Source organism: Helicoverpa armigera, chromosome 20, assembly GCF_030705265.1.
Source record: "Helicoverpa armigera isolate CAAS_96S chromosome 20, ASM3070526v1, whole genome shotgun sequence".
NCBI classification, from domain to species: domain Eukaryota; kingdom Metazoa; phylum Arthropoda; class Insecta; order Lepidoptera; family Noctuidae; genus Helicoverpa; species Helicoverpa armigera.
The window spans coordinates 5,646,003-5,670,356 of record NC_087139.1 but is presented as its reverse complement, the minus strand read 5'-3'; the positions used below and the strand labels follow the sequence as shown (position 1 = coordinate 5,670,356).

The 24,354-nt window shown below is 39.5% G+C and overlaps 3 protein-coding genes across 3 annotated transcripts in view; 1 reads left to right on the top strand and 2 right to left on the bottom strand.

The window, feature by feature from the left end:
• Positions 1-4,556, bottom strand: part of LOC110379105 (RNA helicase aquarius) — a 56,046-nt gene extending 51,490 nt beyond the window's left edge. The window contains exons 1-6 of the mRNA XM_049848607.2: positions 4,350-4,556; positions 3,063-3,163; positions 2,222-2,378; positions 1,676-1,886; positions 494-686; positions 111-264 (exon numbers count right to left, since the gene is read on the bottom strand). Of these exons, the coding sequence (XP_049704564.2) occupies positions 111-264; positions 494-686; positions 1,676-1,886; positions 2,222-2,378; positions 3,063-3,163; positions 4,350-4,436 (903 nt within the window). The 5' untranslated portion in view covers positions 4,437-4,556. The remainder of the gene's footprint in view (positions 1-110; positions 265-493; positions 687-1,675; positions 1,887-2,221; positions 2,379-3,062; positions 3,164-4,349) is intronic.
• A 445-nt stretch (positions 4,557-5,001) lies between these two features.
• On the top strand, positions 5,002-14,004 carry LOC110379108 (zinc finger protein ZFP2). Its single transcript, XM_049848657.2, has 10 exons — positions 5,002-5,399; positions 5,522-5,714; positions 5,820-5,915; positions 6,205-6,377; positions 6,607-6,827; positions 7,279-7,420; positions 10,889-11,014; positions 11,422-11,546; positions 12,723-12,842; positions 13,767-14,004. The coding sequence occupies exons 1-10, from the start codon at positions 5,028-5,030 to the stop codon at positions 13,843-13,845; spliced, it is 1,647 nt and encodes a 548-aa protein (XP_049704614.2). The 5' UTR covers positions 5,002-5,027; the 3' UTR covers positions 13,846-14,004.
• A 2,238-nt stretch (positions 14,005-16,242) lies between these two features.
• The window catches only part of LOC110379089 (uncharacterized), a 28,498-nt gene continuing 20,386 nt past the window's right edge, over positions 16,243-24,354 (bottom strand). Inside the window, exon 2 of the mRNA XM_021338593.3 lies at positions 16,243-20,270. Within this exon, the coding sequence (XP_021194268.1) occupies positions 19,533-20,270 (738 nt within the window). The 3' untranslated portion in view covers positions 16,243-19,532. The remainder of the gene's footprint in view (positions 20,271-24,354) is intronic.

Here is a 24,354-nt window from a genome sequence, read left to right as displayed (position 1 = left end):
ATTATCTACATAAATTATTTTTTAAATTATCAACAACAGTTAAGTTGATTATGTGTAAAACTATGGTACTGAACTCGTATGCCCATCACCCACATATTATTATGACTGACCTGTGAAAACAGCTGTCCCTCAGGCCTGCGCGTGAGTGCCGACATCTGACTGCGCACGACCAGGTGACAGTCGTCCATCACTGTGTTGAAGAAACGGCGCGTCGGCAGCAGAGCTTCCAGGTCTATCATCAGCTCCAGGAACCGCTCACAGTATCTGGAAATGTTTAGTTTTGGTAAAACTTTCATCACCATAAAATTTTTGGTAGTCTATTATTTGCATGATTACCGATTTCGCATATAAGCACAGCAGCTATCTTCATTGATAATTACCCCAAAATGTTATAAGTACAGTGTTAAACTAAAATGTCAACCAAAGAAACATGAGGTCAAGGACGCACAAAAGAAAATTACTTATAAACAATAATCAGGTTCAAAACCCTCACCTCACGGCATGGGCATCCAAATCTCCAGTCTCGGGTATACTCTCAAGTATTCGCATGAACTTGATCATCAACCTCTGTAGATACAGGCGCTCCCAACTGAGTTTCTCCAACAACTCTGGTTTATCTTTCTTCTGAATGGCGCGCCAGTACTTCCGCCACTTTGGCACTGCTTTGAATTCTTGGTTTCGCCGACCTGCATATAAGTCCATATTAAAGTTACCTTATGTTAGAAGCAGGAAAATAAATTGCGAATCGAGTGAAGACGAATGAAATGGAGTACATAAAAATAACTACATAAATTACCTAGGGACACTAGGCAGACACTATTTCGTAAACAAATTCTTATTTACAACAGGTTTCAATTACTACAGTAGAATTCATATATAACGACTTCGCTTATAACAACTAATCGGTTTTAGCGACGATAATCTTTACTCAAGTTAGATTTCGTATATAGGTACTAAGACAATATAACCGTTTAGTGCGACTCCGGTTTAAGCGACCAACTGCTTATAGCGACCAATATTTATTATAATACGTCCGGTTAAAACGACACACGCGCAATGTTTTGTTTACCTACGCACTCGCACCCCCGCCCCGCGTTCGTATCGTTTAAACCTTCCCTGGACCTCTACAAAATCAGTCCAGCCATTCCGGAAGTTTTAGTCAGACTAACGAACAGCAATTCATTTTTATATATAAGAAGACTAGCTGACCCAACAAACTTCGTATCGTTTAAACCTTCCCTGGATGTCTACGAACATTTTAAAACCAAAATAAGCCAAATCGGTCCAGCCATTCTCGAGTTTTAGTGAGACTAACGAACATCAATTCATTTATATATATAAGAAGATAATAATATATATTCGTAAGTTATGTATGCATGTACAAGTTAAGTTATGTACTTAAGAAATAATCCGTCCGTTTTGTGCGTCGTCCGGTTAGTACGACATAGTATCGTCGGTCCCTTGAAGGTCGTTATATCCGGATTCTACTGTATATAGGTATGTAAAGTTTTTTAACTCTTTGTGACATGCATATTAATTTAACAAGAATGGAACAAAATTTACTCAAAAATACAGTTAATCGCTCACAACACTAGATTACTCTAAGGATAATTGATTTTGCCATAAACATACAGCTCTCAGCCCTATAATTTTACTTCATACGATAGCAACCAACCTTCTTGCAAGCTGATCCACATACTGAGCGAGACCAACCGTTTGACCTGATCTCTGCACAGCTGCACCTCCATACTGCCGAAGCAATGGTTGAGGAACAACAACAGTGCTGTTTGTTCGCGCATGTTGGAGCTCGTGCGGTCCTCATCGACGCTAGCTCGTAACACCTGCTCGAAGAACGCTGGGAAGTGTTCTGGTTTCTTTAAGAATGCCTGGAAATAAATAAAAGAGTGGTTTGCAGCTATGTTGGTGCAATTGCAGTATGAGAGAAGATTGGATTCAGTTGTGAATGTAATCTTAGTGGAAAAACCTGGCTACCAGCTTTGTCGCATGATCTCAGAATGTTTCTTACATTAGTCAAAATTAAATAGCCTTATGTAAGATCTAAGAATTTTGTTCAGCTAAGCGCAAAATAATAGCGCACAAACATACATACAGGTCAACTCCTTTTTTGAAGTTAAAAAAGTGAAAATGGTACTATTATGAAGGTACTGTATAAACATGGGCCAAAACCCCAAAAATAGTAATTAGGCAAAATCATGTTTACCTGCCAAGCAGGAACTCGTTCTCGGAACTTCTCGTTGATCATAACAATAATAGACATCATGTGCGCTTGTGACGCCTCCCCAGCCTTGTAATGCGGCCACAAATAGTTCTCCAGGTACTGCGAGAACTCCAGCATCATGATCCGTCGTACTGAGAAACTGGAAATGTTTAAAGAAGTTTTAATGTAGGAACAATAACCATAGTAACATAGCTGGCAGCTGAAGATGCTCCTTGCATCTTGGTAAATACTGTGAAACAATTGCTTTTAACTGTCCTGAATGTTTTAGCTGTGCCTCAAATATTAAGAGACCAAAAATTTTATTTCTAAAATGTAGTATTGGAATGGCCATGCCCATAGTTATTCTTGCTTAAGTATAAAAACTACTAGTGTAAAAGAAAAAAACTTTACTTTTAGTGAAAAAGCATAGCTGTGTGCAAAACAGGCACCCACACACATATTATCAATTTAGATTTCTGCAACAAGTACTTTATTACAAACTACTTGCACTAACCATCATAATTCAAAATTCACTATGAAACTTCTAAAAAAATAAAAAAAAACTTATAAATAATTTTCTGTAATAAATATAATTTTTAGATATTAACATTTGAATTACACAATTTTTAAATAATATCTAATGCTAGGAAATAAAATATGGAAACACCATTTTCAAAAATAACTGGTGTATTTGCAAAAAAATAAATAGGTCATTGCCCCCACTCTATAAGGCTGTTGACCCTCAAATTGTTCATTTGTTTAAATCACTTAGGCCCTGCCACATTGGGATGTGCTACTAAAACTGATGGTTATAGAATAATTTGGAGGAGTTTTGGTTACTTACTGGGATCCAAGTATTTCTGCTTGGTAGATTGACTCCACGATAGAAGCATCATAAGGTAGGTGGCTCTCCTTGGTTTGTGGTGACCAGTACTCATTAGCAAGCTGTGAACAATGCAACCATGTTGATTTGTTAAACAATTCCATGTGGATAGTTGTATAGATTTGTTTAATGGGTTTAATACATAATGTAATACCAGTTGGCTCATTGTAAATTAAAATTATGTTTAAACATGACTGCCTAGATGTTGTGATGAATACATAGATTCATAACATGTTCCACTTATATTAGACCTGATTCTCTATGTAGGAGTATCATTGTCCCAAGGGATTTTGGTGACTTTCTCTCACACACACACACACACATTATTGTTATAAGTACTGAAAAGTAAACTTTTATGAGAAGATCCCTACTTTAAAAGACACAACCAACATCCATGTTCATACACAACACCAGGGTACAAATTTCAGCACAAAACATTTTGAATTTTCTGACAATAGATAGTATGTTAGTTTATTTAGTTTCCAAATGATATAGTAGTGCTTTCACAGTTTGTTCAATAATTACTATGGAAAGAAAACTATTCATGAAGTAGGTAATATAAAGGCAAATGCAAGAAATAGACAGAAATCATCCAATCGGTACTGGAACATTCCTTTTCAATTTACTTTATAAAATAACTATGGTTTGGAACTATTAGGTATATATTATTAAGTAATTCACCTGGCACTGTTCAAAAAACAAATTGTTAGCAAATTGTTTATACTTAAACACAGTGTACATTGAACAATAGCTTCAAACTTGTTTTCTTATCAGGGTTAGGCAGAAATATAACAAGTACACTTACATTTTGCAAATAGAAAAACCTTTTATTAAGTAGGTTAGATGCCTTTGGTTTAATGTTTCTATCAAAAGAGAACTGATGAGCGATGACTAATTATTGTAGAAAAAGGAATTAAAAAAACTAACCTCAACTATTGCTGTTTATTATTGAAACTTATTATAAACTTTATAGTTAGCATGTTGTTTAATGGTTTAGATAGGAATTCAGAGCAAAGCAAACTTAAAATGATTCTATGATTCTGTAAAGTCTGACATCCATTGGAATTCATGTTATTTTCAGTAAAATCTATGGTTGAATCCTAAAGATGATGTCATTATACCACTTTGTTAATATAGGTCAAATGGATAAGCATGCTATAGGCCTACTTTTAATACATATAATAGGCGTTTAACTGCTACTTTTATAATTGTATTAACCAATGTTATGAAATGGATAACCTCACTTACCTGAGTTATTCGATCAGCATTAATTTGCGAAAGGGTCGGCAAAGGTATTTTAGGTTTGTCTGACGGCGGAGCAGCTTCTACTTTCATCTTGATCACTGAATTTTATTTTATAGTTTATTCTACAAGATATTGTGTACAATACACGACTGTAAACAAAACTTGACGACACGAACTAAATTGATTGTTAGAAATTTGACAGACATGACAGCCGGTATTTTCCTGATTCCAAGACTTGCCATAGTAATAAATAACAACACTTTCGTTAAGAAATCAAGAATTATTTACTAGTATTTGACTATTTAAAGACTACTTAATTGAACCAAAATATTTACTAAAAAAGTTGAATAGAATGGAATAAGCACCTACCTACAAATGTCGAAGCCAAGAAGCAAAAAAATATAGAGCGCAGTATTGCCACTATCATATTTTACGCGGCATTTACGAATTATTTTAAGATGTTTCAACAACTATAGTTGCTACGAAGTTGTGAATTCAAGCATATAATCAGATTTGGAACTACATTTTTAGTTAAAAAGAACTGATCATCCCTGAAATGGCCATTGACCTAATTACATTGAATGTTTATTATAATACCTATAATCCTTCAAGTTTTGTAGCTACTTACAATTTGTGACTACTAGACATTAATAACCTAATTATAAAATTGTTTCAGCAAAAATGATGTTTGATCCTCCCGATTACCCATACAAAGAGTTATCAGAAACTTACGATCCAGACGATTTAATTTTCTCCACCGACGCAGACCCCAACGGAACTTTGACCAATGATAATAAAAATCCACCAGATATTACTGGTATAATGAATACTGTAGAAAACCAATTATCGTTCCATTCAAACGATTCTGGAAGATTTTTCAATGTAGATAATACTACTTTATTTCATGAAAATAACCCGAATCTTGAACTACAAAACACGGAATTGTATATTGTGCAGTCAGATAATTTGTTTAACTACGAACCCACTTTGCTTGATGAGAATACTGTTAATCAATTCTTATTGCCTCTTCAGGATTCTTCAGGGAAGACTCAGGTTCACTTAAATTCTAACAAAAATTTTGTAGATCATGTTAGTGTAGTAAGTTAATCAGGTAGTTTGGGTCGAGTTATTTACTAAGCTTAAGGTATATATACTTACCTATTTGTATTTTCCAGACTAGTGAAAGCACCGGGCCTGACCTGCTTGCGCTGCATTCTTGTGTGATTTGTCATGAGATATTTACAACAGAAGCTGATCTGCTAGACCACACAATCTCACTCCACACATCGGATAGCTCCATCGACCAGCCTCAGACTTCTTTATTGCCGGCCAGTGTCAATGACAAAGTTGAAAAGAGGACCGTGCCAGGTTTGACCTCCTTTGATTCTAATAATTTTGCGTAGTAATTTAATAAATACCTGAATAGGCGTTATTAATATCGTTAAAATATCTGAAATAATCCTTTCTTTTTAGAACCCACCCACAGTAATGAAAACTTTGAGTCCGAGTGGCTCGTGTGCCGAATGTGTGAACGTGTGTTATCGACCGCTCTGGAAGTTGAACCCACAGGTAAAGTCAGCGAGGATTATATTATATAGGTATTATTTGGAATTTAATACTGAGGGATTTTCGGTTATTGCTAAAAATACATATGTATAATGTAATATAGGTCATTAGACTTATATTTACGTTTTTCTTGCAAAATAATGGCACTTTATGTGCCTGTAGACGATGTGGTAAATATCAGTTTCGACGAGGTACCTATTGCATAACAAGGAATAATACGATAGTCTGTAAATAGGTAGATTCTTCTAGGAAGAAAAATATTTGAAACTTAAGATCTCATCGATATTTCTAGAACAACTGTGCTGCATCGCATCGGACGGCAAGAGTGGCGTCACATATCGCAAACTGAACACAATGTACGTGTGCGACTTTTGTAACGGACTGTTTGCTGACGGGGATGCCTTAGACAGGCACCGGTTGACCTGCTTCATAGAAGACCAGAACAGTTATTATGAGGATCGAAACGTAAGCAAAGTTATCATCTTCTCCTTAAGCGAATTTACTCATAGGTAACAAAATGTATAATATTTTTTTTATAAGACATTCACACTCCCTGTCACAATCCAATTAGGTGTTCGGTAAGCCAGCTAGATCGTGTTTTATTGTAACTTTTCAAAATACAAGAGCAAGAGAGTACCTCATATAGGTGTAAACATGAATTAAAGTTTTTAAGAACCTCTGTTTCATTTCATAGGGCAGCTGCGACTTAGATACAAACGTATCTCAAGGTCCTGAAGTATGTTATGCTTGTGACATCTGTGGGAAGCAGTATGCATCTGCTGAAGAGTTGAAGATGCACTCCTTGGAGCACCACCGTCCTCCGCCCGCCAGAAACAATCGACGATCGTACACAAATGGCGGGAATAGCAAAATGTGGAACTGTGGCTCTTGTAACCAACTGTTCGCTACAGCTAGGTAATAATCTGAATTGTCACCTATTTAATTTCACAGTCACACATAATCTCCGTACATAAGGAAAGAGAAAAGTATTTACTCATTTACCTCAATTAAGTCTTATCCTCATAGCTGGTATTTATTCTGCTCAAGTCCCCACTAGCAAAGTATGAAAGTATATTTAGTTTCGTGATTCTACAACAGATGGCAGTAGCAGTTGTATGTCTAAAACATATTTTGTATTTTTGTGACTGATGAACTATAAAACCTTTTCCGTTTTAAAACCGATATATGTACCTACGTGTGGTATATAGGTACATATTAACTGATTCAAATAATCCCAGATCAAAGGGCTTCTTTAACCATTTTCATGATAGTTTCTGTTAATCCCTCCTACAAGCCAATAATGAAACGGAACACAAAACAATGCTTGCTAGCGAAAAAAGTACTAATTTAGTGGATGTGGTTTCAGGGAGCTGTACCGCCACAAGCGGGGCGAGGACCGACCCCCGGGCGCTCCGCTGATGGCCTACGTATGCGAGGAATGCGACAAAGTGCTGGGCAGCATGTGTGCGCTGCACACGCACAAGAAAATGCACAAAGTTACTAAGCCAGTATGTTATACAACATACTCGACTTATTTCACTTCATTGTTCGAGTAGAAACTCATTTCTGTTGTATTGTCGAAAATTTTTAAACGAATAGTTTTGGTTCTTCTGATAACTTAGGCGTAGTGATGGGCGTAGTCTAGTAACTATTTAGTAATCTGTGACCTAGGTACGTCCAAGGGGATATTCTTGATTGAACAGTCAATCTTTTTGGATATACCTCCTTATGCATACCATTGTAATAATGCCCCCGATTTTTGTTTCCACAAGATTTTAAACTGGAAAAAACCGGCCAAGATATCTCTATTTTAATGGTGACTTCTAAGTTCCGAATTTAGCCATAAACTCATCTTGAACATCGACATTAGGCAAAGCTTTTTCAAAACTTATAGAATCTCTATAGGTAAGCGGCGACGCCCAAGCAACAAAGGTTGGGAATCTGCTCTCAAAAATAGATCAATAGCATACAATCTGAAAACCCACGCTCATTTTAAAAGTCAAACGAGTGAAAGGATGATGGGCAATTTTGTATGAACCCTGGCCTGATAACCAATAAAGTTCTAATGTATATTATATTATTGCTTATACCCTACAGTTACTGAAACAAAACAGTTCATGTCAAGAATCGACCGGAAATAAGTACAGTCGGGCACAAAAGAGTTATACTTTTTGCACCATTTTTTTTTGTTGAAATCAAATCTATAGTAGAAAAATTCATTGTATGATGTATTTTAGTCAACATATCACTTATTTAAATAAGCCTAGGTTAGACAATAAAAAGAGTTATCAATAAAAATCGGTCTTAACTAGGCATAATTGTTTTAATAGTAAAACAAAACTTAAAAACTTTTACTTCTACCACCGTATACTATTTCCATTATTGGAGATAGCATTTCCTCGTGCTGCAGCACCAGGATATTCGGCCCTGGGTTGTCGAATTATTAGAAAAGTAGCAACCCACCCCAGCTTCGCAAGGGAATACAGGATTTCCTCACTATTTAACGGATGTTATTACACAAACAAATCTTCCTCTTCAATCACTCTATCTTTAACGGATTTTGATGCGGTTAATATATTAAAAAACCGCATCAAAATCCGTTGCGTAGTTTGGAAGAGTTAAGCTTGCAAATGGACATAGGGATATAAGGACTGAAAAAGTGACTTTGATTTATGCTATGTAGTGGTACACAATAACCAACCGGGTGGTCAGGTCCGCAAGGATACATGAGGTTTACCAGTAGAATAAAGTCATTTAAGTCGTTTGTCAGCTTTCACTGAGTTCTCATCATATGGCACATCAGGCTTGTTAGCCAGAACAGTCGACAGTCATTGGTGATGATAGATTGATGACAGCACACCTCCAATTCCACAGGATTATATTTCAAAGCAAGTACTCACGATAAGTATTTGGATTAAATGGGCTACGAACTTGACTGAACTGATTCGAAAAATCTTTCAGTGGTGGAAAAGCTGCGTTATTTATAATAAGAAGATAGGTTTTCTTTATATACCATACGTGCCAAAGTGGTTTAATTCCATAGGCAGTTGTAGGCTTACAGGACTGATATCTTTTTTCCCCAGTGGTTAACAATGTTCTACCCATAATAAACATTGAAGTTTAGGGTATAAGCTATCATTTGATGTGCAAACGAATATTATTGGTTATGCCGATTAGACTCACTGGAACGGCGGATTACGTACACCTTACGTTGTGAATACTATCTGTTATTTTTTTATATGGACACATGCACCTTCTGTGACAGGTCCTGACTGATATTGACAATAATAAATATAATGCACTTAAACATCCCTCCCATACGCAATGGAGTGGCTCAAGTCCATGGGCTATCCTATGCTATCAAGTGTTATAACTTCGTTCTCCGGTGGTTTACAATGTTTTGCCCGGAATAAAAAATGAAGCTTAGGGTATAAGCTATCATTTGATATGCAAATGGTTTTCATTGGTTATCGGTTAGACTCACCAGAACTGCGGAATACGTACACAATATGTTGTAAATACTACCTGCTAAATAATCTGTTTTTTTTTTCAATAAACTTGGAAAATATGGGTACTGACACCTTGTGTGATACGTCCTGACTAATATGGACATTAATATAATGCACTTAAACATCCCCTCCCATACAAAATGATGTGGTTCAAGTCCATAGGCTGTCCTATGCTATCAAGTGTTATATCTTTGTTCTCCGGTGGTTTACAATATTTTGCCCATAATAAAAAATGAAGCTTAGGGTATAAGCTATCATTTGATATGCAAATGGTTTTCATTGGTTATGCCGGTTAGACTCACCAGAACTGCGGAATACGTACACAATATGTTGTAAATACTACCTGCTAAATAATCTGTTTTTTTTCAATAAACTTGGAAAATATGGGTACTGACACCTTCTGTGACTCGTTCTGACAATTATTGACAGTAAAAATGAACTTAAACATCCCTCCCATACGCACTGGAGTGGTTCAAGTCCATGGGCTATCCTATGCTATCAAGTGTCATATCTTCGTTCTCCGGTGGTTCACAATGTTTTGTCCATAATAAAAAATAAAGCTTAGGGTATAAGCTATCATTTGATATGCGACTCGTTTTTATTGGATATGCCGGCCAATTTTACCCATCATCCTTTAATGTGTTACTAATGTGATTGGATAATGTTTTGTACGTAGACCTACCTACTTACATACGTCTTTCACGTATGGGTTAGATGTAGCGCACACATGGCAAGTATTGGAACGGGTTACAGGCCCTGATCTCAAGAAGATATCTCAAGTTTTTGTAAAAAGAAACGTCCAGCCGACTAAAAAACCCATGTACCTTCTAGAGCTCATAGTGCTTGAGGTCTGCTGAGCTCGTCAGTGGGTAATTTTTGTCCATCTCCAGACACAAATGAGTAAATCTACTGTTTGAAATATAAACATACATACCTACTTAACCCCTTCGATGCAGTTGGGTTAAAAATGTAGTGTAGATATAATCTTAGAAACAGGATAATATTCTGGTTACTTCGTTAGAGGGCAAGAATATTAGATATCGTCACGCCCTTAGATTTTCTCAGAAGGGGTTCCCTGAACTGAGCGTAGGAGTTCCTAGAAACATCGACATATAAAAAAACCCGTGCCATTCGCAGAAAATAAACACTGATACTTAATCATTTGTTGTCATTTAAAGAAAAAACAATAATACTTCATACTTATAATTGTTATCAATTTACGGAGTGCAGTGTTTATTTTTCTTAAATAGTGGTTTATTTCAAGGAAACTCAAGGATTATTCAATTATCGTGACTATAAGTAATGTTATCTTTAGAGCTATAAAATAGCATCTATAATTCATGATTGACTGAGCTTACATGTTAGCCCTTTTTTCCCTCTGTCTATGCTACGCCAAGCTTCGAGATATCTCGCTTTTTTCGATGCTTATAGGCAGGTAGAATTTGAGCTAATTTTTTCATGTTTCAGGGTTACCCATGCCGTGTCTGCGGGCGCCGCTTCAACCAGTCTGGTCATCTTGCCATCCACATGCGAATGCATACCGGAGAGCGACCCTATCCCTGTGATCTGTGTCCTAAGGCTTTCAAAGTTAAGGTAGCCACCTTTGTCTGTTTTATTTTGTACTTCACTAGCTAATTAACGAATGAGGTGTACTTTAAGCTTTTTAAAACTGAATTTGGGAACATCTCACGATCAACATACTTACTGTCTTTCTTTTGATTAAAAAAGCTCATTAATCGTAAAATTGTATATAAGTACTTAAGTACCGAAACTGCTGTCGAAACACCTGACCAAGGCAGGCTCCCACCTGCACGTATATATACATACATTATTACGAGTTACATAACTTTAATTACAAACAATGCCAAGTGCAAGTAAAACAGCACAAATACTGAGTAATCGCAAAAACGCTTGCACGGGCTATTTACTATCGGATGGAGTGAGATGGTTCCCAGTATTTTTTCCGTATGATAATGTATGTGGCTTGGTGTCGGTGCTAGGTGGAGCGCGACGACCATCGCAGGACCCACACGGGCGAGAAGCCCTTCGCGTGCTCGGCGTGCCCCAAGACGTTCACTGCCGCCGCACGCTTGCGTGAGCACGCACGCATCCACACAGACCAAAGGTTATCATACAATCCTTTTGTTTTGCATCCAGACACAGTTTTATTGACTCTGACTCACTGTTATGTCGGTTCATTTTCATTTGTGATTTAACTGCTGGTTAATTAAATTAATAGCTGGGAAGGGAATCATTTTTCTTATATGCTTTTAAATTATTTTTTTCTTAGACTTTTTAAACAAATCCTTTAAACGGTTGCATAAAGTTCCATGGGTACTCAGATATTACTGTTAAAAAGTTAATGTCACGCTAACAGATGGCGCTGACGACCTCATTTGGATTATGGATCTACCTTACCCAAAGAGTACTATTGTTCTCATCATTTTCAAAAGTAGGTAACATACGTAGTGCACACACATACATATATTTGGTATAGGTATTTAATCCATAACATTTTTGTGAAGAGTATAAATAACTTCCAAATAACACTAAAATACGAATTATTTATTCAATTCAATTATTTATTTGCAATTATTTTATGCAACCATATTTCCAGTGAGTTGGTTGATCCAATATTATTTTGCTATCATTGATAAGTATAATTGATATCTACAGCGAAACGTTAATTTGCGCGGGAGGAAATTCTCGGAACTCGTCAGCAGCACTACAATATAATCATTTGAATTCAATGAAAATGCTAGTGGCTATTTTGGTAAACAAAATATTGCGAGTATTTCATTAATTTTCACATTCATTCAGGTGAAATGTTCAAAAATATTTCCTGGAATGATACTTACCGATATGTAGGCTGATGTGTACATAAAGGGATTTATGTTGAATTTAAAACATTGCGGTGAAGGATCTTTCACTACTCAAAATCACTATTTTGAGTTTTGACTGCATTAAAAACCTTTAATTGTAAACCTATTTCCTCATCTAAGTTATTCAAAAGAGCCACTTCCTAAGCTGCGAAAGAAAATAAAACTAGAAGAAAAATTCCCACCCCAAAAATGCACCTCCGTCGTCACATCTTTCCATGGCGACTTCTTCTACGTTTCGGAAGGCACGATAAAATGGTGGGTTAGTCTTACCAAGGGTTGCCTGGGTGAATGGATTGAGAAAGTCAGATAGGCGCTTCATGTAAAACACTCTAAGCTAACCCAAACATAGTTGGCAAATGTTCGGCAGATGGACTACTAGACAAAACCTACCATACAGCGACATATTTTTATGATTCCAGGCCGTATCGTTGCGATATTTGTGGAGCAGCATTCAGAAGACCGTACGCTCGCACCGTGCACACGCTGATACACACTGGAGAGAAACCCCACGAATGTGATATCTGTGGAACTGCTTTCAGGTCTGTGTCACTTTTGTTCTGTTCAGGTTGTTGTGTTTAATAGAGGTGCAGCTAGAGGAGGGGTGTTTAGTTTAAGGCTTAAATCTTTTTTACATGGTGTATAAACTTGTTCGTATAAACAAAATGTAATAAAACGGACAATCTTTACTAATATTATGACATGGGCTTTTTATTTGGGTGCTGGAAGCACGGGAAGCTGGGTGACTGGGTGAACCACGGGAAATCGCTAGTATGGGTGCAAAATTTATTAGACTGAGTCCCGATAGGACTGAATTGTCATGATTAAAAAACATGAAATACAAGTTTTTTTTAATCTAGAGTCATTTAATTCTCTTCTTACAAACTGTCCTCCCTCACACTACCTCAGACTACAAAATACTGTACTATCCTCAAGCTTCCTCAATAGCAGGGTGAACACAAAATACCCAAAAACGTCGCCATCGACATCTACCTCAAATCTTATCTCCCTTCCGACCGAAATGCGTTGTATTATTGCAAGCGAACTACCTGCATTCTGACAAAGAACCAGCCAGTTAGAGTAATGCGCGCCTTCCGATCTGTTGCAAACGTTTGGTAACGTAGTGCATAAATATGAAATGGTGGAAGCGATGGGCGAATCAATGATTTTATTAATTTCCTTATAAAAAATATTAAGTTAATGGTTGTGTCACTACACAAAATTGAAAACCATTGATTTGATTTTTGCTGCTGTCGTAATAAAGTTACAGGATTTTGAAATGAATTTTCCGACTATAAGTAGATATATAAAATAAGATATACAGGTAGTTTATAATTGTTGAAGATCTTTTTATATTCGAATAGTGCGAGTAATGCATGTATCTATGCACAAACTTGCAACATTCTTAGACAAAACTCGATATTTTTTTAAAAATGACCAATTGTGTGCATTGTTTGTATTCACAGACGGTCCGGCGACATGTGGAAACATAAGCGAACTCTCCACGGGGTTCAAGCTATCACTGACGCAGAACTCAAGAAGTGATTCTTATGAGAAAAACAAAAAAGTTGAACGGCCTTTGTATTCGCAGTTCCAAATAACGTGGATAGATGGCGCTAGTAGGGTATACCTGTTGAGATGTGCGCAGAGACATGCATGCAATAATAGTGTTTTTTTTTATATAAGTTTAATATATAATTTCATACAAACTAATTCGGCTATTTTATTTGAAACTTACATAATATTGGTTCGCCTCTTTACAGTGTATTTAGTTTCACAAACTAAGTAGCATCAAGTCCGGAAATTCCAATCTACCAGACTTGTTTATGCCACCTCTTACATATTTTTCGTATTTGATCAGCCCGAGAATAGGCTTTTTTTAATTCGGAACACTACGACTTAGAGACAAGAGCTCCGTGAGTATATTTTTCCATATTAATGTTGTAATAGAGGTACACATTTACGAAACAGCCTTTATCTCCAGACTATTTCGGTATAATTATTGCGAATTATGCGAATGTATAATTTTGTTCGCGGATCTATTGAATTTATTTTTTAAACGTTATATTGCTCGAATATAAAAAACTGACTTAAAAAAATATATAAGTATTCCTAACTATACAGTACTGTATCAGGTATTCGTCCATCACTTTTTACCTACTTAGAAGATATTTTCACTCAAACGGATAGACCCGACTTAGCTAGCTGTTGAATTGGACAACTGTAAACTCGGATAGATTTTCCTGTAATTTAACTGGCAATAACTGTATAAGTCTGTGCAGCAAATACCACTATAGTTTGTGGGTACACTAGCACTTTTAGAAAGTGTCCGTCACCCCAAGAATTGGAAGTCTCTTTAAAAAAGTACTACCTACACTAAACTACTTCACTGCTCATTGATAAAGCGCCAACTATTTCAAATCTGGTAAGTCCCGGATAGATCTAAAAACCGGATTCCGATATATTTTTCATTCTAATAAGAAGCTAAAACCTGACTACCTGTATCTACAATACTTATTTATTAACATAAAACTCTTAAGCCCAAGTGCACCGACTACATAAACGTCAGTTTTCATTTTACTATGAATTTTCACGTCTCAAAGTAAAGTTGTTCGAAGAAAAACTGTTCTGTTTGTTTGTACCCCAAAGGCTCCAAAACGACTTGACCAATTTGAAAAATTCATTCACTATTGGGAAGCTAGACTATCGCTGAGTATCATAGGCTATAGTTTATCCAGGAACGGGCAGTAGTTCTCACGGGATACGGGTGAAACCGCGGGAAAACAGTTAGTAGCTTTATAAAGCGGACACTGCTCTATGTTAGAGAGTTCATCTCATTAAAAAAAGCACATATTCCAATATTTAAAAAAAAACTGTTATTACGGATAGTTAAAAATGCTATATAGGATTGGGTAAAGTTTGTTTTATGTAGATTTTACCCCGAATACAGTCGGTTCTTTTTTATCCGAGAGCGGTATGGTACCCCCTTATTTATATGATGCAGGTGAAACCACGCTAAACAGCTAGTTGTAAATATATTATTTTTCTTTTTTAGCATTCACGGTTCTGTGTACCTCGTTATTACGAACTCGCTATCAACCTCGACTCGAGTTTACTGTTGATAATCGATTCTTTTCTTCGTGTAACTGAAAATTGCAGTTGAAAATATAAATATTATACCGATAAAAATTATTGTGAAAAGGGCTTAAATCGGATAATCACGTCATTTATGTTACATGGCGTACTAATGAGCTATCACTTCCTCATTAGTAAGTTTCAATTAATTGGATTTTTTATAAGTTTTCTCTGTTATAGAATTATTTTTTAGCTGCGTCTATATCTATTGTTTTCTAACCTAGCTCAGATCATCTCATACTTCATGCCATTATCAAAAAGCTGAAAAGTTTTTCATTTGTTTGCTTGAACGCTTTTATCTTAGGAACTACTGGAACGATACTTATGGAAAATCTTTCAGGCTAATATAACCTTCTCTCAGATACAGTCCACTTATCCAGGTGCGGAAAGCTGTTCACACTGGACGGGGGGAAATCGCTTGCGGATAAAAATATTGGACATGATCATCTCACCACCATTTTATGTATATACTTACTATCTTCCTTTCTCCAGTTCACTCTTACGATTCTATCTATTCTTCAAGTTTTTCACTGCGGCGAACAGAGTTGTAGGCTTTTGTCCTCCGTGGTTGTAGGTATATCCAAATCCAGTTTCTCGTGCTTTCTATTTACTCCTCCTTTTAATGTGTTTTAGTTTTGTGTATTTTCATTGTTTATGTGAAAATATGTTTGATGTTTCTCTTTTTTAGAAAAATGTCTTAACTGACTTTCCAAAACGGAGGTCGTTCTCAATTCAGATATTTGTGTAAGTATAGGGTGTGTTCGTGTAGCAAATAAAATGGGGTTAATGCAGAATAAAAGTCTGAGATTCTTCAACAGTAAATATTTATTATAAAAATTGCTTTTATAGCCACATTTCTGTTTCTATAATATATATAATATTTATGTTCATTCTTTGTGCCATTGTTTCACAAAATTATTCCTGTTCTTGTTATTTTCGATACAACGGCTTAAACAATAATATATTACAATTATATATCTTACATTAGACAAACCGAGAAACGACTTTGAGACACTCTTAACATGAGGAACGATTTAACAATTCGATGTGCAATATGAGCCCCTTCAAAATGGTTATCTCAATTTTCTAACGAGAGTATTCTTTCTAAAATATATTCACAATAGTTTCAATAAAAATCCTGTCATTTTTGGTAACCAATGGCAATGAAAAACACTAAGGAAAATACACTTATACAATGTAGTCGTAAAGTTACGTATGAAAACGTTGCCAATGTTTCTTTGAAACGTTTGCAACGGCGTTAAGACGGATGCGACAAGGAGTCTACCTGCCATCATAATTATTGCTGGAGTCACGACACAGTGCGCGGCAGGTCGCGCGACCGCGCTCGCATGTGCGTGCGACCCGCGGCCGCGCGACCGTCCGCCTCCGCGCCGTGTGCGCCGGCGCACCGGCCTCACAACACAAACGATAACAGTTAAGGAGTATTAAATACAATTTAGGGTAGGGCCCACCACATAGTTTTGTACAAAATTTTACAATGAAGTAGTACATGCGATTATGGTATTCATTCACTGACATGCCGACCTGAAAGTCGGTTATTTTATGAAAATGACAGGATAAAGAAGTTTCTGTACCTACATTATATTGCAAGCATTCACTGGTTCATATTCCCGACACACAAGTTCAAACGACACTAATTGAAATATTTAAGGAGGTTGACTGAAAGTTTCGACTAATTAGATTTAAGTACTTTCAAAAAATTAAGTGATACTCTTATATGTCGGGAATACAAAGCAGCCTCAAAAATGTTAGTACAAATATAGAGTAAAATGTAATAGGTAGGTACAAGTGAAACAGGGCAATTTGCCGGAGAGTCGCTAACTTACTTAAGTAAACCATCACAACCAACCATACGGACATCATCAACAAAAAATCTAACGCGAAATAACCCATAAAATAAAATAGATTGAGCTGATCATTCAGTTACTCAGTGCATCACTTATGAGTTTAGAACCCAAAATTATAACTAAACGTTGTTCATGTACATATATTTATTGGTCTGTACTGGCGATAAAATTTTGTGACATCTTATTATATTAATAATGCATAATTATGTAACTTGTAAATCTGTACTTGTTGAGTGTATTGGACAGAATAGAGGTCGTAATATACAACAGGGCGGCGGTACGGGCTCCCGGGCCCGAGTGACGAGCTACCCGACAATCCACATCGATATCAATAAAATTATTACTTTACATAATATATTTACAACGGGCGCGATCACCACGCCATAATGCCCATCTCCGTATATAATATGTACACTAAATTTAAGAACATAGAGTTTTCTCTCATTAGCTACCGAATCACAATTCAAATATTTGAGTAATTGACAACGGTGGACAAACATGCGCCGGAGCACTAATGCATCTTATTATTGAAATTTGTACTTTGCTCTATTAAAAGTCGTGCTAGGTATGTTTGGTCCATGCAGTCACAGATCCGCGGCTCGCGCGGGCGCGTGGCGGCAGGCGCAGTGGGCGACGGGCTCAGGGTAGCAGGCAAGAATCAACCGATAGCACGAAATGATCAGAGATCAGGGGAACTCAGCAACGACAAGGTCCACCGTCGGCCACCAGCCTGTCGTCTGCGGGCGAGCGCGCAGCGTCACACAACCCGATGTTACTAATGAGAGAACGTATCATCCAGGAAAGTACTTCGTCCAGTCGACTTGGTTTCGAAGACATTGTTCGTTACCAGTCTCTGTTTAGAAACGACGGGTTGTTCAACTTTCAGACTATTTTTACAATAATTCAACTGGTTTGTTACACTTCAAATCTCAATGCATTTACAGAGTCCATCAACGAACTAACTTTGACTATCGAAAACCTAATCTGATACATTCGGATGCCCCCTAACAATTACACTTTAGTACAAAACTAGAAGGTAATGTGTCCAATAAATTAAATGATTGTTCTAATTAGTTTTAATTACGTATTAGGAACTGCAGTTCACTGTTAGTAGAGTAAATAAACTATTCGATGAGACGTTTTACAGTTATTTTGATTATGTCTAAATGAAAGACCTTAATGGCTATTTATAAAGTTAAAACTGATCGTTAGAAGGCATCCGAATCAATGGACAGAAATCTCAATTCCGAAATATGAGTGATTTAAGTACCTACAGCCACGGTTCAGTCATGTATTACAAATTCCAATTATTCAAATGCACGATTCCTGTAATCATGAAACTTTCATAGTCACAGCTGGTAAGGCTCAATTAATTGACATCCAGTTACGTGTGAGCCTGGCTGTGTGGTGGATGTGGAACTTATGAAAGTTCATCAGTTACGTTAAGTACTAAGGTACTAGCTATTACAATTTGTTCAGCATTGTTCGCGTAGCGCAGCAGTACGACTGCACTGTGCACAACACAGCAAGACGCGCTTGTCAAACGGCACATGTCCACACATTACTATTAATACGACACGCCGAGGCCTGCCCGCGGAGTGCGCTCCGAGCTCACCAGTCGCTGACCACTCGCTCAAGCACAGAACTGTCTCGCACCACAACCCGCTGGGAGCGCACTTCACCAGACAAACCTCTGTCGAGTCAACATAACCCATAATAAAACTAAAGTCATACTCGTTGTTCCGGTACATTTCAATGAAAATATCAAGACAGAAATAATTTCAAATTGTCACTTTTCTTCTTCTGGTCAACGAAATAAATATAGTTATTTTACCTAATTAATTACATAATAATTTCAACAAAATTTCAAACACCTGAGTTTTAATTTAAACGATAATAACGTCATTAGCTAAGTCACTTATTCATTCGGTTTGGAATTCACTTAAAGAAAATAAAACTATCAAAAATAACTCGGCTCGCATTTAAGTCCTGCGTCACGTCCGAAGCTAGCACCTTCCCTTTTGCAATTACATAATACTAACTACTGACTGCGTGTATGCGTCGCGACGCGGCGGCGCGCGAGGCGCCGGGCGGCGCGGCGCGTCCGACTAGAGTTCCGCGCGGCCGCACGCGCGAGCCGGCCGCGCGGCCCGCCTCACCGCGCGGCGCGGCTCGCGCTATCACAGGCGCTCAGTGGGGCGCGGGCGACTCCTGCCCGCGCGCCGTGCACTAACTCGTCGGCACCAGCAGCCGCACGAAGCTGTCCTCGCTCCAGCCCCAGTCGTCGGGCCACGCGTCCTCGGGGGGGTCGAGCGCCGACCTCGACGACAGGCTCAGCACGGAGCCCCAGTCGATGGTGCGCTGCTCCTCGTCGCCGTAGCCGGAGTCTCGGTCCGGCGGCGGCGGCGCGGGGAAGGGGGTGGCGCGTCCGGCCGCCGGGTCGCGAGCGCTCAGCAGCTCGCAGCGGGCTACGCCGCCGGCTACGCACGCCGGCTCGAAGGGCGCCTCCTCGACACTCTCGCGCTCCATCTCGCGTTCGATGCCGCGAAGCGTATTGCACACGAGGACTGAGCGCCGCAGCGAAGGGTCTGCCGTCTGGCGCAGGCGCGCTAACTTGAGCGCGCAAAGATTCATCATCTTGAACCGCCTCTCGCGGTAGCAGCGGCGCGAGGCACAGCGGCCGGCCGCGCGACCGTCGCAGCAGGCCCGCGCGGCGGCTCCGCCCAGCTCCAAGTAAGACTTGCCGTTCTCGGCACGGATGGTGTCGTGCGCGCCGCACCAGCCGCCGCACCAGCGCCGGCGGCACGCCCGCCTCTCCTCCTCCTCTGAGCGCCAGCAGTCTCCGCCGCCCGCGCCGGCGGCCACGGCCTCTAGCCGCGCGATCGAGTCTTCCCAGCGCGCGACTTTGCCGCCGCCCTCACACGGGGAGCCGGCGCGCCGCTTGGCGCCGCACCCGCCGCCCGAGCCCTGCAAATACACAAACAACACGGTTACTCATTGCATTCCAAGTATTATACGCATGCGAACTTGTGCCATGACATTTTATGTTATTATTGTTGAAAAATTTATCTAATAAATTCGATATATACCATCACAAATATTCAAATAGTTCGTAATGACAGTGACATTTTTGATATGGACGTCTAATTTTTAAGAAAGTATTTTAGTGTAAGTTCTTATGTTGATTCGTACAAATTGAGGAATAACTCGAAATCTAGTGAGAACGTAACGCTCGGCTGGGCACCGCGCGGTATTGTGTGGACGCGGATGTGGAGAGACTCGCAGGCCGCACCACAATGCTGCGTGGGCGCTGCCTCGCAGCCAGGCGGAGCCGCGCGCCGCCACTCTCTCACTGCCACAAGTACCGTAAGCTGAGACGCGTTATGCACTCCACGGAAAACTAATCGAAATCGTTACTAAACTAATCTGTTTTTCGATACAAGAATTGACATCGTGTATGCCCTTATTTCGTAATTTATGCTGTTCCTGTAATAATACTACCAATGGGTATTTTGTCTTGATATGATTTAGTCAAGTAGGAACCTACAATTTATCAATATGACCTATGTATCTATGGCTTTCTTCTTAAGTAAGTCAGCTTCAATTTACCCATGGAATTTAGGCTTAGTATCATCTCATACCTAGTTTTTACTCGCCCGATTCATACATCTACATACATATCTAGGAGGCAATAAGAACAGAAATAAAAAGCGCTTGAGATAAAACTAGAGATGAGATGGCAATAAGCCGGAATTTATCGAAAGCTCTAATTATGTCAAACAATTTTATTTATATTTAATTGGTTCGTACTTTATCAGTTGACTAAAAATTCTACGTAGGTAGTTCCTTAAGCATACAAGACAAAAGATATTTAACATTCAACAGAAGCCCAACACGACAGTCCATCGTTCTATGTTAGTAATTCTTTAATTCGAATCAGCACAACGCATGGAATGTTCCCATCAGAGCGCCCAGTTCGGTACAGTAACAGACGGCATACAAAGGTACCTGGTAGGGTGGTCGGAGCTCTATTGTGCTCCGACCCTACTCAGTTTTTTTAGCGGCAATATACCGGGGAGCAGCCCCTAGCGCGGCTCAGGTAGGGCTCCGCGCTCCCGCCGGGATATCGGACCCCTCTACCAGAGCGCATTCTTTTCACTCGAAAAGACTACGCACAATAAAAATAGCAAATGCAAGTTGTCGGTTCTTCTATCAGAGTATCAACCAGCCATGCTGTGGCTGGACTTAGCGTACAAACTTAATAGTGTCCTTATCTCCACATTTAACTTGAATAACATGCTATCATGTTAGCAGCTGCTCCGTCGCGCTGCTAAATGACGGACGTGCGGCAAGCGCGTTGACTTTTACCGCACTAACGCATAATTTTTCGAATTACCTTTTAACGATACATTGCCACTTTCGTTAGTGGACAACGTGAAATTGTTCAATGCATGCGACCACCGGACAGCATGCGAGGCGATGCACACGTTCGTATAAAAAATAAACTAGTGAGTGGGCAAGTCCAGGAGGCGGCAGATGCCTCCGCACCTGCCGCTACAATTAGGAGGCACACGCGTTTTGCAAAACCTGCCTAGATATATACCTATCCTAGCCTTTATATAGACAACTCTCATGCATTACAGAAATTATAACATTTAATGAAAATTACACCGTTGCTTTAGACGTTTTGCCTTCGAAAAATGATTCTAGCCTATTAAAATACTTATTAAATATTGATAATGCAAGCAGAATCGCCAGTTCTATTTATATTGTCCATTTATAATTATTTTGATGAAAAATAGATCTACCAAATAGCAAAAAACCGCTTGGTGTGTAGTGGAGTGCTGAACGAATTCACAATAAAAGCCAACAACGCATGATCGGTTAGTAGGTTAGTTGCGAGCTGCGGCTGTCAGTGTTGCGCCGTCCGACCGTCGCCTGCCGTTGCGTTGACTCAGCGTCCACTCATCGCAACGCTGCAAATAATCACTTTGCGTCACCCCTTTATCGCTCCGCGGAAAACGTGCCGCCTCAGTGTACAGCGCGATTACTGCGCGCCTCTACACTTCTACACCTACTGTTCATTACAGAAAAATTATAAGCGAGCGCGACGAGTTTTCAATATGCAGAAATACCTAGATAATATCTAGCGTGAGGTTGTATCACGCGGCGCCCGCGAGCGCTATATGTATGTAGCAGTGTCGTCGCCAGCGCTGGCGCTCATGAAAATAAATTTAGTAAATGACGTTGGCGCTCGGCGTTGCCACTCTGTGCCTCTGGAACGCGGCTGCGCGCCGTTGCCGCTCCGCTCGCTCTTTCTAATCTTGTCGTAAAGTTCTTTTTCTGATGCGCAGCGCGTCGCTCGTTCTCTCCGCTCGAAACTTGGAAACGTCAGACGTTTATTTTATCGCTAGTCTCGGATATGCGGCATTTTATAACCGTACCGCTCGCTATAGCGCCGAGGCGAGGAGTTAGTGCTTATTCAAAATAACAACCATAAAGAATTCTACTATATGCTTCGAGAAGTCATAGTCGTCGACGAGTCATCTAAGCGGCGTCGTTATAGCCCCACTCGCTCGAGGAGGTAGGAAAAGTTCGGTCGGCGAGGCGAGTCGAACGGAGACTTTCTATGGCATTGTGGAGACCAAATAGACGGCGGCACGGCAACGGCATTGCCTCACAGCGCCACAGCCATGTCGAGCGGCGCGCGGGTCGCGGGGGCGGCGCGCGGGGCGCGGGGGCGGGGCGCGCGTCTGTGTGCACGTGCAGCACACAGGCGCAGCTCGTATCTAGCGTACAGCTACCTACGCTCAGCCGCGCCACTCCGCCAGCGTTATATTATATAGCCAGCCAGCTATAAAGCGGGGTAGATAGCTTGGGGTGTTCTGTGCCACGTTATGGGGTCGCTCTACCCACATGAGAAAATACGATGCCGCCGTTATGCGTCAGACAGACGCTATGGGAATTTTAAGCTATGGAATAATGGAATTTCTTAGCGTTGCATTTTTTATTTTAGTAATGTTTCTGTAATAAAAAAGTAAGACTGTAGATAGATACATAATCCAAGTCTTGTATAAAAAACAAAGATTTTTAAATTAAGACGTGGGTAGTTAGAGGCAAATAAATAGCTTTTATATTTCAGCGATGTTTCAGGCGAGTCGTGACATTTCCCCGCCCACGTGTTTAACGTTTAACTTTCGTGTTTGTGCGTGGAATACATCGATGGCTGTATAAATAACGATTGTTTACGACGCCACGGTCATAACATCGTAGTAGATTTTTATTTCATTTTTTCGTTCATTCATGAAACAGCGGTGAGAAGAGGCAGAGCTATGCAGTTTGCAGTATCGAGCCGATTCAATGACCGATTAAACCATTAACGCTCCTTTTCAGTACAATAGGCCACGTGACCGGCGGCGGTGGTAATTTCATTCATCTCAGAAGGGCGGTTTGTTGTGGACCTGCTCGCTGCAATCGAGATTAGAGATCGTAAACACTTCACTTTGTTCAAATGTTTGCGTATTGTTTCAATGGGACTTTTTGTGCGCGGGGTGTGAATTATTGTGACCTTTGCGAGCGAGGAAATGGTTTTTTTCGTGAATTCTCTTATCCACGATCTTTGGCAACGTTTTTTTTTTTATATAAAAGTGACTTTTCGTGGAACATGAACGTGATTTTTTGTAGGCAGATATGTAGAGCTGTGCTACATTGTCAAACAACCTGCTCGGAGACAGTAAATTGTCCAAAAAGTCGGAGGCTATCGTGGCGTGGCAGTGTGCACGGTCGGCACCGCGGGCCGCGGCACGAAGGTAGCCTCGCCTGTCGCAGCGCCAGGGCTGTGCCAATCATCACCACACATACCTCCAGCACAGAAACGCAAGCTATGCATGTCTCTGCCTCGGGACAACACCGTCTTCACTTTTATCCTCATTCTAGTACCCTCGAAAGAAGATAATCCCACAAAAATACTGTATTTTACGATGCGATAAACTTGCAAATTTCAACGGCAGCATGAGTGGAAGGAATGATAAAAATAAAATATGTAGTGTCG

What these genes read in the sequence shown, in the direction of transcription:
- LOC110379108 (XM_049848657.2), top strand. Translation starts at nt 5,028, where the DNA reads ATGATGTTTGATCCTCCCGATTACCCATACAAAGAGTTATCAGAAACT. An exon ending in ATTCTTCAGGGAAGACTCAG is followed by an intron (nt 5,400 to 5,521) that starts GTTCACTTAAAT and finishes TGTATTTTCCAG; the next exon opens with ACTAGTGAAAGCACCGGGCC. An exon ending in CAACTGTTCGCTACAGCTAG is followed by an intron (nt 6,828 to 7,278) that starts GTAATAATCTGA and finishes ATGTGGTTTCAG; the next exon opens with GGAGCTGTACCGCCACAAGC.